Source organism: Streptopelia decaocto (assembly GCF_964273445.1).
Source record: "Streptopelia decaocto genome assembly, chromosome: 15".
NCBI classification, from domain to species: domain Eukaryota; kingdom Metazoa; phylum Chordata; class Aves; order Columbiformes; family Columbidae; genus Streptopelia; species Streptopelia decaocto.
This window is the reverse complement of record NC_138670.1, coordinates 8,926,078-8,945,974: the sequence shown is the minus strand read 5'-3', so window position 1 is coordinate 8,945,974 and position 19,897 is coordinate 8,926,078. Positions and strand designations below refer to the sequence as shown.

At 42.0% G+C, this 19,897-nt stretch overlaps 1 protein-coding gene across 3 annotated transcripts in view; it reads right to left on the bottom strand.

Annotated features, from left to right (window-relative positions):
* CABIN1 (calcineurin binding protein 1) overlaps positions 1-19,897 on the bottom strand; it is a 102,114-nt gene that overhangs the window by 19,322 nt on the left and 62,895 nt on the right. For all 3 annotated transcript variants that reach the window (XM_082066113.1, XM_082066115.1, XM_082066114.1), the window contains exons 30-33: positions 9,976-10,139; positions 7,849-7,945; positions 6,451-7,092; positions 5,914-5,988 (exon numbers count right to left, since the gene is read on the bottom strand). In XM_082066113.1, coding sequence (XP_081922239.1) covers positions 5,914-5,988; positions 6,451-7,092; positions 7,849-7,945; positions 9,976-10,139 — 978 coding nt within the window. The remainder of the gene's footprint in view (positions 1-5,913; positions 5,989-6,450; positions 7,093-7,848; positions 7,946-9,975; positions 10,140-19,897) is intronic.

Here is a 19,897-nt window from a genome sequence, read left to right as displayed (position 1 = left end):
TCAGGAAAAAGAATTTTCCCTGTAAGCAGCCTCTGACATCTTGATATGCAGGAAAAGATGAAAATTAGTAGCATGTGGGTGGAACAAAAAGGGGGGAAACACATGAGGTAGAACTAGAGGATTTTATTCTAATTATTTAATATTTTACTTATACTTTCTTGCAGAAGGGTTTTAGCTGGGTGGTTTTTTGAAGAGAACAGTTTGGTGTTTATTTTGTTGCTGTTTGTTCGTTTTTTAAAGTGAGAATTCAAGAAGAAAATGCTCTAGACATCCAAAGCAGTTCAAACAAGTCAGTCTCAAGTTTTCTCCTTGAAGAAAAAGTCTAAAAGACTGTCACCGCAGTGCTGACTGCATTCCACAGCAGAAGGGGAAAAAGAATCCACTGAAGAGCCCTCTAGCTTCACTCACAGAAGACATTTTTCCCTGTTCCAAATAAAACATCACATTCACTATAAAGTCCAGACAGAGATTATAACATCACTAGAATGATGCTCCAGAGTCAATCTGAGCACTGCTGTTGTGTGGTTCCAGCTGCAGACCCCGCACAGCAAACCCACCCCTTATGAGCCCCTAAAATTCTTCAGCACGAGGCTGCTGTTTAAGACCGCTCGTCGCCAGCACTGGGAAGAGTTAAACACTGGTGGACAGAGAAAACAAGACCTCAGTTACCTGTTCTGGAACTAGAGAAGGGCAGGAACAGCAGCATAGAACACTGCTTTTCCTCAACAAAACCTGCTTTTCTATTACCAAAGCAGCAAAACTTTATAAAATCAGGGCTGACGCGGGCAGCCCACCTGAATGGCTGATTTGCATAACCTGATTGTGCCTTTGTGTTTGTAATAGAATTTACTTGTTTTGATTCTGGTGGAAGCTTCTTCATGAAGCATCATGTTTAATTAGATCTGACACCAAAAGCTGCTGAAGAGTTTCGACGGCAGGTTTAGAAAGGGAAAAGAGAGCACCTGGAGTTTGGCATCGCCAGCCGAAGGTGGTCACGGATGTGCTGCATTGGAGGAGGTGAGCAAAGCTGTGGGTGAACGGCAGGATTTGATCAGCCCCAACAGCACAGAGAGAGCTCAAGGTCTGGCAGCCGGAGCAGGAAAGGGCGGCTGAAATTGTCTTTTCTCTCTCTCACTCTTCAGGGATGGAGTTGGTCCCAGAGCACAGATTCTTTTTTTTGGCTAAGGCAGCAGTGAATCTTAAATAACTCAGCAATGTTGAAATAGTCCCTTCTCATGACATTTAGATGATATACTATACTGCGAGGAGCCAATAGACATTTCAGCTGCTACCAACACTACCCATTCCTAGGACTTTCTACATACAGTCCTGTACTCTCAAGGGTCACAACACTGGACAAGAGTCTCAGAGACATTTTGGAAATCTGCCTTTAAACACTGTAGTATTTTTAGAGATATTAAATCAAGCCCTGTGTGAAATTTTGACGTCTGAAATGTTTTAAGCTATCTGTTATATATAAATCCAGTTCTCAGGGCTGGCAATACACAGTATACACTAACACACAACCACGCAGTTCTACCTGTCGTGACAGTTTCAATACTACTGAAAGCTGTTATTTCAGTACTAAGGTATTCAATACTAAGCCCATAGTAATAAAAATACCTTTTCAAATTGCAAGAAAAAGAGAAGACAGATGTGTTCTTAGACTAAAGTGTCTCCACATGCATTAATAGATATCCTGTGCACTACAAAGCTTCATCTTAGCTTGTGCTGCAATAACTTTCCCATGCTTAACAGTATCCCAGACATCATCATTATATATAAAATGAAGAATTTAATATGACCAATTTTAGGCAGTCAGTGGAAAGGCTTATTAGAAATTCTCTAATTATCTAGAAGCCTCACAACTGCCTTCTGCCAGCACATCCCCTCCCCGGTCCTTAGGATCGCAGACTTAAGCATAATGCTATGTCAAGGTCCAACTAGTCTGCCTCTTAATCTTTCATTCTCCCTCAACAAGGCCTCCTTTGTATTCCATTTCCAGGGACCATTAATTTCATATGAAAATCATATTTGGCAAGACTAAAAATATATCTTAGAACACAGAGCAATAGCTGACTGCTTTCAAGATCTCTCCAAATTTTTGGACAACATTCTCAGACTGAGGAAAAAAAAAGAACAAGCATCCTTTCCTTCAAAATGCTGCTTGACCAAAGTGAATTAATCTCTAGTGTAACTTAACTACTAATGAGACACAGTGAACACTACTGGATAGCAATTTCAGCCCATTCGATAAGTGTATATCAAAAATCCTGCTCACAACTAAGAATTTAAAAGGACAAAAAGAGGAGGAATGACTTCCAGCTGCACAGCCACACCAGCACCTGTGCCAGCACACAGGAACATGCACCACGGCCCAGGAACGAGCAGCCACCAAGGAAGGAGGTTTACTACCTGTAGTAGCAGTTCTCACTCAAAAGTGCTAGATTAACTACGCTCTGTCCTGCTATGACTCACTGCCACGTTTTCTAGAGGATGTTACTTTAAAGAAAAAAATAAATCAGAGAACTCCAACACTATCACAACTTGTAAGTTGAAGCAGAACTACTTACTTTTTTCCCTCTGTTACAAAATGCCCACCAGATGAGACAGGCTACCGCGCTCCTACCCAACCCAGCTGCAGGACAACTCACTTCATGACTTTAGATACTGGCGCAAGCAATTAAATCTCTCTAGAGTCACGATCCCACTCCTGATGAGTCATTACCGGTGGTCACACACATTTCTTTGGAAGCTGCCATAGTCTGAACTAAACTTAAGCAGTCTCTGGAATTTTAGTCTCTCATTTTAAAAAATAGTGCAATAGGCTAAAGGGTCAATAGGCAATACCAGAAAATGGGAATACTTGAGACAATACTTTGTTAAATCCTCAGCATGCATTAGTTTAGTCATATGGTCAACTCAGCAACTTGTACAAGAGCAGCTAAATATGCAACCAGCAGCAAAACAAAATTCTCTGAAGGGCTGATGATTACACTGTTCTAAAAGATAAAATGGTATTTGTTTTCATAACGTTTGCTGGGCAATCATCCGGAACACTGAAAACTGATCACTGTTGCTTTCGTCCTCTTAACTCTGACAATATGATAATAAAGATAAACAACAGCATTAATATCAGTGTTTAAGGATGTTGCATCACCACTCTTTAGGTTTTGAACCAAAGTGTGCTGAAGTTGACGAATACATCACTTTTAAAAGTTATTATCATCATCTTGAAATACTGAAATCTCCCAGCAACTAACATGGAATACATTTTTATATCAATTACTGGAATCTCACATGTTTATGTTAGTCTGTTCCCACACACCATAAAGGGTTTTCCTTTTTGTTAAAAATAAATCACTGCACATTTTAGTCTTCCCCCCCATTTCACTTTCACATTAGATGTTATGAGCTCAGATTTTACTTCACCATTACAGTTTAACAGTGAATACTTATTGCAGTAACACTGAACCCAGCCCCTAATACAAACACAGCACAAATTATTCAGAAAGTTAAAATCTCTGCCCAGAATATGGTAATATACATAGATTAATTTATGTTGTCTTTACTAGCAGCTTTTTCAAATACACAAGTGTCTCTTTCATGGCCTCTTTGAATGACTGTTTCAGGTCTTCAGCTGCTGCTGCATTAAACAGTAAAAACTCAAAGCCCCCATTAGCAGGATCTGGTAAAGCAAAATTTTGTTTGCTATAGGAAAACATCAGTTACTCCTGAAAGTAAGAGTTGGATCCAATTATGTTTGAGAAGATGTTTAATTGATAAGACAATGTTCAACTGATTTTGTTTAACCAGTAAGGTTCCTCGCCACACCAGGGCTCCAATGCTATAACATTTTATCCAGGTCTGGCCAGAGTACAAACAGGTACCCATTTCTGTTAAAGATATTACGGTCGAAGCGCCAGCACACTGCTGGGCATCTTGTGAAGACACTGAAGCTTTATGAACTATGAACAGCAGCCACACGTATAAAGGATCCCTTTCTGAAACACAATCTTCCATCCCTGGCACCAGCAGGGTTTGTCGCCACCCTATGCAAGATCTCATGCCAGCATATCGACATTAATTTCTTCAGTGAGTTGCATATTTCAATAAAGAATAATTCAATTTCAGCAGCTCTCCAGGAGCACGGGAGCTTATTGCAGTGAGGTTTTGTACCACCATCCTTTTCTGCCTCCTTCAAAGCCGGGAGCCGACCTTTCTAAGCCACTTTCCCATGTATTTAGCTGACTTTGTAGAGGAAGATGATAGAGTCTCATTGGCTCAATACACATTAACATTGCATCAGTCATGAGGATTACAGAGGATTTCTGAAATCAATTGAAAGGGTCACAGTATTGCCAAGCTATTAAAGAGATTAGATCTCATCGCAAAAGTGTAACAACCCACTCTGTCAAATTCAGTTTACTGATTGCCGTATTGTTTCCTGCTTATGCCTGAAGAGGCATGTAAAAAGATTTCAATGGAGTTGTTAAATATTTAGGTTAAAAACTCCGGCTGGTCTGGAAGAAAGTTGAAAAGCCATAATTCAAATAACTCCTAATTTTAGTTGCAAGTGAGAACTTCCACAAAGAAACCATATATTGCCTGGAACTGTAAAATACAACAGCCAGCAGAGAAAGACATACATCAAGGTGAGGCTTGTGTCCACTTATTTTTTTTTTTTTGACTGTCAATTTCGTGGGATAAGTGACTGAAGAACCCCAGGCCCTGCAAACCTACTCAAACTATCCAGTAACAAAGCGCTTCCCTGGGCTGCAGCAGCTCTATACATGACATCATTTGTTTACAGAAGGCAAATACTTGCCAATTTAAAATAAAACAGGATTCAGTCTGTTGAAAGCAGACAGATGTCTACAAGAGCAGCTATTCCTGTGTCTCCACACTAATTCAGTGTGTTATACTAGCAGTAGGGCAGCTTCGCATGGCGTACAGGATCCTGCCAGAAACAGAGGAAAATGAGACTGTGGAATGTGATAATCTCAGTAGCTGGGACCACTTCCTAAAAGGGAACGTTACAAGCTTCAAAGTGCATCACATTAAGGGGTATGTTATACGTCAAGTAATTTAACAGGAAATCTCATCACTTCCACTGCAGTTACACACTACCTCACCTATTTTATCTACTTTCCAGATCAGTTTGTGTGCAGGTTTTTCACTATTCTGATGTTTTGCCACACGCCTGAGTAACTGTTGACTTTGCTGGAAGAGCTGGCACAGCAGCCACATACCCAGAACCTTCAGGAAAGCCCAGCAAGGAACTTGGCTGATGCAGGCCAGTTTGTTGAGTAGCTTTTGAAGAGGTGAATACATCCAAAAAGCAAGTTGTAAGGTTACCTCTTAAAGATTTCACATTAACAACTGATAGATAACCATCCCTTAAAGACCTAAATTGTTTGCTGAATAAACCAGAAACCACAAGCTAAAAACAAACTGAGTAATGTAATAGAATTGAAATCAGATTCTCAACCATGCAAGTTGAGACATTTGGTACCTGTAGAGCAGAGTGCAACGTTAGCAAAGGAAGAGCTGCTGAGATTATTAGCCCTTAGGGGTCAGAGAGAAGTCATTATCATGCATGAAATGCTCAGGAATGACGTGGACATTAAGAAAATTGTAGTGTGCCATAAATATTTCAATTTGAAGACTGTATGGGGTTTCCCCAAAAGCTTTTAGGCAACCAAACTGTCCTTCAAGCCTGACAGAAACAGTAACACTGACCCTAACAAAAGGGATGAGCTCCCTGCACTAATGTGACTCCACTTATCTTAGATCACACCACCACAAGGAAAGCAGATATTTCTAATTGCTGCGAACACTCAGTGACAGACTTGATTGTACAGACTCAGTAACAAAAGCATGTTACAAGCAGCCAGGGACTTCAGAGCTTACCTGTTTCTGTGCTGATGCTCCCATATGCACCTGGCAAAACTTGACTGCCTGTTCAAGTGCTACCTCTTCATCCACCTGAACACAAAATCACAACTAATGAAGTCATAATTACTTAGCTCATCTATAAATAAAATTCAATTCAGATGAAACAGGGATATAGAGCATATGAGTAAGGAGGAGAAACAGCACTTCTACAGCAGAACAGTGATCCTACATTATTCAGGAGTGTATACTCAAAGTATAAAACTCTCTCTTAATTCAAACTAACATTTAGCATGAACAAATCCCACATAATTGGTGTTACAGCTCTTAACTGATTTAAGAAATTTAGTTCCAAAACATGGAGGGTCCTACTTCCTCATCCACCCCCAAGCCGTGGTCTTGTTGAGAGAGTGGTTCTTCAGGAGATATTTATCTCCCCGACTTTTGAACAGGTATAGGGCAAATTTTATACTGCTTGGTTTGCAAATTATTGTTATTCTATAATCATGTTTAAGGTCACATAGAGAAATTACAATTAACGATAAAACACTTTACCTGTTTAATCAGCATGTACGTTTCAGACATGATCTTCTCAATTTTACCCAGGTCATAGGCCATAACTTTCTGACCTTGCTGCCACACTCGATAAGCATCGAGCAGAAGTGTTTTCCCAGACTCGACGTCCTCCAGTAATTTCCTCTTCCTGCTTGATTTCTGGACAGGTTCTTCCATAGGTACTGTGTGAACTATTCCTTTAGCTGCCTGCTGCTGATGTCTCGAGCTGATACTTAGCTCTTCCAAAGAAAGTTCTGTAGTCCGGCTTTCTGGAGCTCGCTCCTTTGAGGTCCTGCCAGACTGCAGACGCTCTGGCTCACTGCGTCTATATGAAGAATCGATTTTCTCAGGGTCAACAGAATATCCATCGAGATCCATAGGCTCAACTGAACCAGGCCTAGGGAGCTCTTTACTTTCCTTGTCATTCTTGTCCTCTTGTTCCAATATGTCCATAGCATTGGGAATTTGTCCCTGGGTCACGTCCTTTACTCCATTTTCAGTACTATGTACTACTCCATCTGATAAAACTGGCTTTTTGGGAAGGACATCTTTCCCCTCTTCAGCACTAGTTTTATTAGAGACGTCTGTTGTCATCCTTCCTGAAGAAAGGCTACAAGACTTGGAACTCTGATCTTCTGAGACCTTAATAAAAGAAGTAATTCTTCTCTGTTATTGAAATCGGAAAGCATTTGAGCACAGCTATGGCTACCATGAATACTGACAATTAACGTTACTGCTGAAGAAAATGCATTTACTCCATGTTCATTCTTCTTTATTCCTGAATATCAATTAATCCAAGCAACAAGTCTTACAACTGAAGTATTTAAATAAGCGAGTACAGAGTACATACACAGAGTTGCAGTGCTCTTCAGGATGTTTTCATTTACTTTGTTACGCCTATACTCAGTAAACTTGGAAAACCCTTAGAACAAGTTCTCCTTGAATGTGTTTACCAACTAAGCTTCCAATTTCCTGTTATCTTAACCTGGAAACTGATTAGTGTCTAAGCGACTTTTTAAAACTAAATCTAAGTTACAATTAAATGTAATGGCAGGTGTGGTGCTGTTGGGAACCAGCAGTAAAAACTGGTGAGGCATGCAATATCTAGCTATCTGGTTTTGTTTTGCAAGAGGAATCTCAGTTCATTTCAAAAGGAAGATCCCCATAAACTCCACCTGAAAAATATAGCTGTTCTTATACTCCATGGAACGACCATCATTTGAAATTTAAGGGACAGTCAAACCAAACTTATTGCAACCCATTCTCAGTATTTGTCACTGGATTTCAAAAATGGAAAATAATGCTGGAAGAATGTTTTCTATGCAGTTGCATATAAACAAAAGGTATTACAAGTAAGTGATAATAACCCAGCCCTTCAGCCTCAGATCTAAGCCTTACCTGCGTCAGGTCGTTGAGTGTGTCCTCCAGGACTTTCACTGTGAGCACAAAGGCTTGTTGGGCCAGAACCTGGCGATCTGCATCACGCAAGTACTTCCTGTGCCATAGTGAGATAACACAAATTAAGGTAACTGCTGGAAGCTTATGGGCCTTTAAAAGCAGGAACCAGGACATTTAAAAAAACACACCAAACAAAAAACACCACCACAACACATTTTAAACAAGTTTGAAGAAAGCAAACAAAACATATACAGTTACATACTGATATATAATACTGGTAGCTCTGTTTCTATATAACTCTCCCCTCCTCACCATCATCAAAAGATGAAATGCATGAAGCAAAAGGTAGCACTACCTACACACAGATGGAATGGGAAAAATGAAGAAAAAAACCACCCAAATCACCAAAAAACACCCCAACACCACAAAAAAAAACAACCATCAAACCCAGAGCAAACCAGACAACCAGAATTACAGCTCTCTTAGGCCAAGCCTCCTGTGCCCCCCAAATACTAGCTTTATCAAACCTTTTCTTGAAGAAGAGTATTAGTCACACAAAGCTATCTTGAACTGTCAGGTGATTTTCATGTTCTGGATAAAACGTGTGTGTGAGATTAAGGACACCAGCAAATCCTTTCTCGTTGGTCATACCAGTTGCCTTTGAATCTAGGGTTTTTAGAGCTAAAACACTTGTGTGCTAATACCTTTTTTCCTATTTAGTACTATAAAAAATAATATTGTATGTGTAAAACTTACTCACTCTACAGCTTAATTTAATTGACTAGAACATTGTAACTTCAGTGTATTGTGACACAATGCTTTAGCCCACTTTCAAGGAAAAATATTTCCAGCCATCAATCCCACCTCAGTTTAATGGAAAACTGAATTTCTAATTCAGAACTGGCTAAAAAAAAATCAAGCAAATAATTTTGAAGGGTACTATTTTAGTCAAAAAGCCAACATTTTTCATAAACATATTTTTTCTCTACAGTATTACATTAATTGGGTAATTTAATGTTTTTTTCAGACAAAAGATACAGAAACCTGACTCCTCATTAGTTCAGTAATAACTAAAGTTCAGCTAAACCTCCCCCTATTTTTCAAAATAGGGTTGTTACAGGCATATACCAGACACACCCAGAATATTTGCATTTATAAATTCCTGCAACAATTGCAGTTCACCATGGCTGGCACTGGCTGATCCAACATGTCATATTACTTGTTTGTCAAATTCAGTCTAGACTTATAAATAACATAATATTTTTAGTACAACTGTGAGCTTGCTTAAGACAGAATTTAAACCTTCTATGGTCCAGTACTTCTGATATGCTAGAAGTCAAAGTATTTTTGGCTTCGACTTTGCTGAACATGTGGTGACATATTCCCAGACATACAAGCTACGCAAATTCACATGCGCTCACGCTGAAACACACGTGAAGAAACCTTCAATGCCTCCAACTTACTGCCCTTAATCTTTCAGTTCAACTTCTTAAGCATTTGCCAGAGACTAATTTCAACATTTCCCACTCAGTAAGTTACTAGAATTTTACCTCAATCACCTCAATGTTTTCCTTAGATGTTTATTTTGGTCTTCCCATTGATATGAATCCATATATAGCTCACACTAAATGGCTTCTTTTTTTCTTCAATAAGGTTAATGCAATTAAAATTAGATCACCCCTGAACAGGATAAGCTTTTTAAATAGCATCAGCTGCCGAGAGGCACATAACCATTGTTCAGCCCATGGGGGATTAGAGCAGGATGCCTGGGCCATGACCTCCCTTCCCTCACTGGTCATCGCTCTTACGCAATAGCCGACCAAGGGGTGCAGGTCACGATGCTCCGTTCCACCAGTGAATCCCTCCATGTGACAGAAAACCTCTGCAAGCCTGTCAAGGCAGCTGTGTGGCTGCTCCAAGTACCAAGAAAAATGCTGAAGAATTCTAGACTCTATTATGGTATCGCAATCCTGACAAAACTTAATCATCATTCTACTACTTTCCCAAGGAAATGTGTCTGAAGGCTTCTTTCCTAAACTAATAACATCTTTAAATAAAACGTTTACACAGTGAACAAAATATATTCAAAGCTTTATGAAGTAATGGATTAAAAGAAATATCGCATACTTTCCCTGATCAGGGGTCCTCTGCAGCATAGATGAGACTTTCAGCAAGGTGTTGTAATCCTTCAGCTGTGACAGCACATTGAGCAGCAGGACGATAGAGCGGTTCATATGAGATGCAAAACTGCCTGGGCGGTCGATCTCATCCACGGGGATGCGCCAGATTCCCTGCAGGGACAGGAAAAGAGGAAACTCCTAAAGAGGGATCCAACTGAAAAGAGCAGAGATCTTACAATACAGATTGGGTTCTGCAGCAGACTGAATTTCACTGAGGGTCAGGGGAATAAGGGACAGAAAAACGCTGTGGTCCTTCAGACACGGAGATCTGGATTTAAAGTCAACAGATTCCTGCCAGTAGCAAACAAGGGCGGATTGCAGAAGCCACAGCACGCCTTCTAAATGTGCCTGTGAACTATGGCGAGAAAAAAGTAGAGCAAAGCTTCAATTATCTTGTGCACTTTTCTTAAACATCTGTGAACTCACCTTCCTAAGCCCAAGCTCAACTACCATAAAAAACAAGGAGTAACTTATTTGTAAGTTCTCCTGGCCTGAAAGCTGCTGCTCTTGTGCGGCCACAGAAAGATTCTATCTTCAAATAATCTGTAACTAAAAGTCTTAGGAACTTGGTTACTGCCTTGATGTCACCAGTGTTCACCATGGCACTAACCATATCGAATCAGATTCCTCAGCAGCATCCATTTTCAAGTGGCAGATTCAAATACCTGTGCACACATCCTGAGCCTTCCATTAATAATTAAATTTCTGGGACAAAGGAATCTTTGAGGAGCAATGCTGGAGACTGACAGAAAATATAATTTAATTATGGTTACTCAGCTCAGATTTTGCAAAGTCTAATAAGGAATTTTTTTTAGGTGTTTAATGTGGATGCTGTCGGCACATTAGTCAACCATATTTAAAAAACGCAACGCAAACGCTACTACGCTTGCATGTTAGTATTTCCATTCACAAAAGCTGTTGTTACATCAGCGCAAACCCTTCCCTTGTGCTTTATTTGGTTCTGAAGCTTCTCCTGTAGCAGCTCTGTATGATGAAAATCCTCTGGTCATTTATACCATTTTGTGACAATGCAGGAAAGAACAGTCTCACCAACAGGAGCTCCTGCCTAAAAATGAATTCTGCTTTCCAAACCTGTTCAGAGAGCAGGATATACAAATATTTACTCTTTCATCCTTGTTTAAAGGTCTTGCTTTGATATCTTTAGCGTTACTTTCAGTGTGAGCAAAATTCTTCAGAACTTAATGCAACGTGGAAGCAAAGTAAATGATTACTGCAATCACAAATGACGTGTGACCTACAGCGGACCCTCACCCTGCACATCATCAGGCAATCTGCAGCTCTACTCCACAGGATGCGTAGCAACTTGGGAAAAAACACCACACACTATCAGTACTTTTAAAAAGGAAAGAATGACTTCAGCTACCTATAATGCACAGACTATTCTGCCAAATTTTCTTACTCTTGCTCTCTATTCTTACTCTTTGTGATCACAGCAAAAGCCATTTTTCCTCTTGGCTCCCTGAAGCTTGCTTTTGAACTTTTTTTTTTTTTTTTTGCAGCTTCCCTTTCCCAGGAGGTACCTGAAACCATCCCATGGGTGACCCCCCAGGCACAACCATCGCTGCCTCCTGTCCCCAACTACCAACTTCCACAAGTACCTTCTGCGGCTTGGTGGCATCTCATCTGCTCAAGAGCTCTCAAGCACGTACAAATCTTGCAGGTAACAGTTCCTTAGAACAGCACATACTTTATTCAAATAGAGAAGCTTTTTCTTCCCCCAAACCATACAATGACTTTGAGGCTACAGATGAAACACACATTACGGAGTTGATATTTTTTCCTTCGCTGCACGTATGTAAACTGGATTTCTGCCAAATCCCAAACCAACCACATGTCTCATGGTAGCACCACATTGCAACAACCTACTTCCCAATGTAACTATACAAAACAATTTATGGTCAAGGGAGATGCAGGCTGTAGGAATGGAAGACGGCCAACAGGGAGGTTCCTGGTCTTTTTCAGCATTATCTCATCCTTCATTTGAAGGAGGCAGATCACTTGGAGGAGCTTTCGGATGCCGTATCTGGAATCAGCTGAAAATAATTTTACAACTCCTTCTCACACGTTCCATGTATACATTTTAATGCTACCCCGGAAATTACATTAATGCAGTAAAACCATGTGCAATGACAGAATGTGGTAAATGCAGCGAGAAAGCTGCGACTGACAAAGTCCATCTGACAGCTGCACAGCTGTGTGTTTTGGGGAATGATGCTCTTCTGCCTTTCTACATTGGAAGAGCTTAAATTGAAACTCACATTAGAGGTGTTCACATTTACTTTATCATTGCAATTACAAAAGAAAGGCTGATTTAAAAGGAAAGTCACTAACTTTTCAAGTGCTGACTTGCAGTTCTACAAATGAAGAACAGCAACAAACAAGATTACCGGCCCATGTTACATACCTGCCTGTTTCACATGCAGCCTCAAGCCAAAAGCAGAAAGCAGCCTGCCATCAGGAGTCAGAACAATCCTCATTCTACCCACTGCAATTTTATTAAGCAATATGCAAAACACTGATGTTAAAGTGAGCTTATCAGAATTTATTTCATGAGCAATGCTGAATTCTTTTTAACGCTACAACTGGAGTCAGAGACTAAAGAAACTATCTCAACCAAACCTCTCCCAAAAAGTTTAACTAAGCCCATCAGGCATGAATTTTTCCTTCCTAAGCATTAACAACCTTCAGGAAGAATAATTCTGAATTCAGATCGCATGCTGCAACTTTTTTAAAATATTTTTTTAAACAAAACTTAAGTAAGTTATAAATGTAAGGCTTATAATAAAATAACTGCAGAGGAGTCTGAAAAAAGTTATTCAGTTTGACTAAAGTTTTCCTACTTTCATTTGAAAATTCAGATTTGTTAGTAAAATATCTCCCTTGAAAGTACAAACACAGAGGGGTGCAGATCCTCGTGACAACCATTTGCAGTTCTTTGAAATGGTTTGTTACTGATCATCACCACTCGGGTCACTTGACAAAATGTCTTCGGCTCTGGCCACCAAAAGGATTTTGCATCCCAGGCCCCACTCCTGTTTGCAGCTGCAAGGTTCTCTTCTCCCTTCTGCAACAGCCAGCGATGCTGTTTACACGAAACCAGAGGAAGGAGTGAGACGCTTCCAACAACTCCAAAATGCCTTTCAAGATCCAAAACATCAAGCTGCCTTCCTGACTACACAAATACTGAAAGCTGGGGGCGGGGGAATCGAGCCTGAGATGCGCTGCTAGGAAAAAATAAACCTACGAGTATGAGAAAATTCTGTGCATTATTTAATACGGAGCTTTACATTAAATAACTAAGTCAGTACACCACATTCCTGGTGACAATTTTTTCAGCACGAAACTTGCTGCAGAGCCTCCTGTTGCAGAACCGAAGGCTCGGGGAGGGTGAGGAGGCCAGTGCTGTGCGGGGCCGTGTGAGCACAGCCACAGACCTGGTGACTTTCGAGCTCAGTCACTGAAAACAGAAAGGAAGGAAGGAAGCACTTATTATTCCTCCACACTGCTCACTCCAGAACGGTACGGGAGAGGATTCCCTGGGGTTTCGGAATGCCTCTCCGAGGAGGAAGGGCTGACGGTTCTCAGCAAAACCAAAACTTCTCAGGGGCTGGTGCTGCTGACGCTGCAGAGCTCCCGTAAGCCATTTTCTAAGCAGAGATCAAACTTTACTCTCTCAGTGCTCCACGGCTTCTCTTCTGAACGAAATGGAGAAATGCTACTCATCCTTCTTCAGATGATCCGATTCACATTTAACAAGCAAACACATAAAACTACTGCTACAAATAAAGACCTACAATTAGTTATTATTCAATTCCTCCTATTTTTTTTTCTTCTTATTTCCAAGGGGTCCCAGAAGTGCAAGTTGCACCACATAAAACAAACAATTCCACTGCTGCCTTCAAGTGATCAAAGCAAAAACAAACACTTTGTCATCTGGCAGCCTCAGGAATGTCCTACTAAAAGCCTTTAGTAAAAACAAATCCCATTTCAATATTATTTTGTCAGAAAATATGACAAAACTAGCAAACCAACTAACAAAGTGGGGCAGGGAAGCCACCAATTAATAATGCAACAACCCACACAACATTTTAAAAGCAGAAGTTGCACTAAGCACAATTGCATAATCCCTGGAAAGCTCACACTTTCCTAAAGGTTTTCTGCTAAGTATCTGTTTTAATACAGGGTTAAGCACAACGTACTGAAGTACTCCTGGCTTTACTCAGGTCCTTTCTTCACATTACTTAGGTCAATGCGGCCTCTTGCCAGTTCCAGCGTCACCAGTAAAACCGCTGCTCCCTCCCCACGCAACCAAACCACCTTTTCTCATCCAATGTTAACATGCTCCCGTAGCTCTTATTATTTTACTCCATCACCTGATTTCAGCTTTTCTTCTTTTCTACAGACAATTCTATTCTTTTTCTTCCTCAATTCCTCATTTCATCCACGCTGCTATTCAGTATGTAGGGAACAATTCCACCTCTGTGAAGGGGAATGTGAGTAGGGACAAAAGTATTAAGAAATGAAAGCAGCTATATTCAGAATATTAAAATATTTAGCTGCAGGGACTTGTAGAATCAAGGAAGAAGCAGCAGCCCCTGTTTTTTGTAACTTGGGCAATTTCAGAAAAATATTACATCCCAGAGTATTTAAGCAGCATCCCTCACCTACTGTTAGTCTTGTTCACACAGTACAGTAACAAAATATAAAAAAAAAAAAATAGTATGATAACAAATAAATGACATTTCATCAGCCTGGAAAAGGAAACCAAAATAAGGCAAAACTGCAGCAGCTTCCTTTTGATAAGTCAGAACCAAGCAGGATTACGATTCCCAGTCTACAAGGTAAACATTGTCCATTTCTTTTTTTTCTTCTTTTTAAATACACACCCACTTGGAAGTCAACAAGCAGCATGTCTGCATCCTGGAAGAACCGTGGAATTCTGCAGCATTATTTCAGCAAGAGAGCAGCAGGAAAAATATTGACAAATGAAAATGCTCCACATGCTCCAATTTTCATATGCTGATAAAGAAACATAATGAACAATTTTCACCCCTTATTTCTCTCTTCTAAATACAATGTATTTTCAGAGTTTTAAATTTAAAATACTTCAATTTCTAGAAAGATAATTTTACAGTTGACATGACATTAAATTGGTTTTAACCCTACGGAGAGAACACCCAAGCCATATCCTTGGAGAGACTATTATGTGTGAGCATGAGTCAGGGACACATACACACGAGGAAGGGAAAGGGAGTCATGTCCTCGCTGCATAAGCAATTACATAAGGCCAGAAATGCCTCGTTAAGATGATGAGTTACAAGTTCAGGTGGAATTAGTGAAACAGAAAACGAGGCCTACAGATAGCCCTTGTGAAACACTGGGTTTGGCCCTTCTCCAGGCACAATCTGGAGGGTTTTGTTGACTCAGTCAGGAGGCTTGAGGAGTTTTCACTCAGATGGTTCCCATGTACCATGTGATTCTACAACGATGTCAACAAAAAGTCACATCATCTCTTTTTAAAGGGAAATGGCTAACTAAACTATATATATATATATATAAAGAATCCGCTCTACTCCACAGCTACAATGGAAAGGCAGAAGAAAGCGAGAAGAGTTTTGCAGGTGCAGTCCTGCTCAGGCAACGCCAGCGCTGCGTCCCCTCCGCAGCTCCGCACTGGCTGCCTCGGGCAGACACCCCACTGATTGTACATTTGTTACTTCAGCGTCATTTTTTGGGGTACATTTTGGGTTATGTACTGTCCCTGTCTGAAAGAGCCTGGCACTCTTTCTTTGGAAGGATATAAAACACCGAAGCCCAAAGAATACAAAATGCTTCTAGATCTTCTAATAAGCAAATAACTTGAGGCAGAAACCTAGTGAAAGAAGGTGAAACCCTCATCAGGAAAACTCTACCAGGATTTTGCATTTCTTTAGGCATTCTCAGGGGCCAGCTGAGGATGATTTCTTTACCGCCAGAATAAATGGTTAGCAGGGCACATCTAGAGCCTGACAGGGGTTCTGGTTTTGCTTAACAGTCAGTCTTCTGTTGTTTTAAGGGGATTTTTCTGCTTAGATCTTTTCTGTGTATCTGCTACAACCAGACTGCCTGGCATCAGATGCAAATGGCACCCAGAGCTCATGAAACAAGCTTGGCACAGTCCATCCCTGTGCCTGGAACTGGGGGGGGCTCCCGCATCAGCCCCCTGCAGACATCAGCAAACTCTTCTTTTTCACAACACGTGGGATTCATTTAATTTAATGCCACATGTCTATGATATAGACACACACATTTAATGATATCACCTAAAAACCTTTTACAGAGGCACAATGGCTTTCGGGGGATATGGCTCGCCTGAGCTATTGTAGGCTCTGCTTTAGGCCTTCAAAATATACATAGGTAGGGTTTTAGCAGCTTATTTAGGAACCAACCGAGATTACAGAAAAAGAGTACATTTCACTGAACAGGCTGTGAAGTTATTTACAAAAATTAAGAGAGCTGCACACCGGAATGTAATGAAGAACTGTCAATCTTTTTAATGGCACAACTATAGCCAAGTACTGCCAACCAGGAGAAAACATAAATTGACATACATACCAGGAATGGTACCAAACAAGTTATACTCAACTGTGCACTATTAGCCATCAAATTCTGAAAGTCTTTTGGAAAGCAACAAGAATGGCACGTTCCATCACTGGCTGGTATTTCAGTATGTGCAGACAATCTGGAAGCACAAAGAAATACCTGCATCTTTTCTCAATGCTGAAAAGAACAAAAGCAACGAAGAGCTGAACTGGACAAAAATTTAAAGTCCTCCAGTGTTCTGACAGAGGTAAAATGACAGCAGGAGCTAGTGAAAAAGCTTTTTAATCTCAAATCAGAATTCCGTAAGACCTAACTAGGGTTCCTTATTTCTTTTTTATAATGCCAGCTTTATAAAGATATGTGTTTGCAAATACATGACTTAGTTCATATTTGAAGGTCACAGTTCTGTCTGAGGTTTCATGCTGGCTTAGGAATGACAGAAGTACACATCCTGGATGTCAAACCGTTTGTCAGCCAAAGCTGAGGGCAGGAAGCTGCTTATTTAACATGGGTAGTAAGAAACAAATATCCCATTTAAGTGCTTATGAACCAGAAAAGAAAACATAGAGTAGTAAAAAGGAGTCAAGCCTCGGAGAAGACATACTCCTCTCAAACAACTAAAGCTCTACATGAGTTTGCACATTTCATCCTTACCAATTAAGATCTCTGAATTAAGTTATTAGGAGCTGATCTCTTCTCCCCCTGCTACAGCAGCGTCCATAGAACACCTCCCCTCTCTGCCCAACAAGTGGAGGCCCTGGATGAGTCCTGACTGCTATAAAAGGCAAAAAAATCTGTTACCGTTATGCACCCCTTAGCTAACCTCAGCACATCTTTTCTCCTCTGATGCAGAAATTCATGCAACAAAAAAGAATTTCATTAACTCTGTTATTGTTTACCCTCTTGTTTGGGGGGGAGGAAGGGGGATGTGTGTTAAAGCTAATACTGTCTTGCTTTAGAGATTCCCAAGGCTTCCTCAGCAATACAGGGTTTAAAAACAAACAAAAGCAGTTCTTTATTGAATTATAAGTTAGTGATAATGTCTAATTCAAGTAAACATATAGGCAGCAGTATGCCCAGCACCCCAACTGAAGTTGACTGATCTTTGATAACACCACAGAAACAAGACATTGCAGAGAAGCTATAATTCAATTACCCTATTTACAGTAATGTAAATCACAGTATACGCAGGGGATCTTCAATATTCAACGAGCAGCAATACTACAACAGCTTAATCTAGCACAAGGCACGGCAGTGACTCAGTGAGCTCAGCAGAAGACAGGGTACAGTCTGATGGTGTTTGATTTCAGGGATACTGAGAGATAGGAATTGTTTGAGAACAACCAGAGTAATTACTGAGGGGGAGGAGGAGTGAGGAAGGCCCCGACATTTAGAGTATTTCATACTCCAATAAAGATGCTAAAAACACACAAAAGTCCCATTACTGAAAACAACCAGAACAATATCTGGGTATTCAAGATGTCAACCTGAATATGCTCCAATAAAAAAAAAGACAATTCTTGCAGCTCCCTGGGTAATAAAAACCCCCACAACATATGCTTTAATTCCTAGAGCTTCTAGATCTGCTTCATGCAAAATACCCACAGCACACACAGAAATCTGCCATTGCACAAATAAATACATGCTGCAGTAAATTAAAAAAACAGAAACATGAAGCTGCCACAGCCAATGCCGCAAACAGCACGTGGCACTTGCTTTATGCACAACACCAGAATTTACTGCAATTAAGACATACGTTCTAAAATTATCAACATGTGACCAGACAAAGCTGACTGTTTTTAACAAACTGCTAATTAAATTGGAATCCTCTTATCCTCCCTCTCTCTCTTTAGCTCAATGAAGCAGCAACTGCTACAGCATAGTAGCTCATGCAAAACAGATACTGAACAACAGGCTTTTCTGTTAGGTCACTGTTAAGAAGGGGAATCTCCAGCGTGAGCCTGGCTGTCGTAGGCAGAACAGCAGAGTGCACACCAGAGATCACAGCTGGGCTGCTCTGTGCCAGACATGATTTTTACAGACCTACCGTCTCTTTTTTTCTTCTAGACATGAAAGCCTCCCCTTGCAAGCTTTAGGGCTGAATCGAAAACGAGGGTGCTAAATAATTCATCCCAGTGATGAGGTGGAGGAAGGAGACCAAGAAATCCCAAACAATGCAGACAGAAGAAAACAAAAATCCCTCACCCTTTCGTGCCCCCTTCCAAACTTCTCTCGGCTCCTCCGTCTCCCATTGCTCTCAGGATTTTCCTCTGTGCAGCAAAGCAGATCTGTCACAGCCTCTAACCAAAGGCGAACCGAACTAATTAAATAAGTATTTCCCAACCGCGACAGCGAATGTCATCAGAGCCCATCTCCTGCCTGCGCTGCCTGCTCGGCGCTGCGGGTGAGCCCCGGGGCGCCCGGAGCCGCCCAGCCCCGCCGGCGGAAGGGACGGGATTCCCCGCGGTACCGACCAGCTGCGCGGGGAAGGGTTTGAACACCCGCGGGCAAGCTGGGAAAGGGAAAGGCACGCCGCGCCGAGAAACGCCCTGCAATTTGGGGAAGCCGGCAGCTATTTGTGGCAAAGAGAAAGCAAACTTACTACAACAGCGCGTCTGGCCCCGCCGGAGCTCCAGGGAGGGCCCTGCGCCACCGCCCCGCCAGCAGCCGCTTCTCCCCGGCGCATCACCCAGCAGCACCGGCTCCCCCCGGGGCATCCCCCCGCAGCCCCGGCACGTTTGCTCAGCCGAGCAAGAGGCGCGTTTCGCTCCGGCCCACCGGCCCGGGCCTCCCCACGGCGCGCTGGTGGGGGGGGAAGTTCCCCTCGAGCCTCCCCCGCCCACCCGGCGCGGGGCGGCCGCTTCCCCGGGCCGCGGGGCCGCCCCCCGCACTCACCATTCCCGAGCGCCGGGCTGGCTCGGCCCGAGTTCCCCGCAGAGCCGGAGCGCGCCCGCCTCCGCCCGGGCCCCCGCCCCGCGCCCCCACCTGACCGCGCACCGAGCCCGCCTGCGCCCCCGCCCGCCTCACACTTCCTCTCGCACCGGAGTTCGCCCGACCTCTGGGAACCGCATACCTTAGATTTCCTGCCGCCGCCGCTTTTTTTTTTCCTCTCTCTCTCTCCCCTCTTTCTTTGCAACTGGGGGCGGGGGGCGGCGTGCAGGGCTGGAGCTGTTTGCTCGGCTCTTGTTTGACATAGGATGTTGGTCCCAGTTATCGCCGAGCCTGGCTCAGAGCCATCCCACTTAGGGCAAGTGAGTAAACAGCTG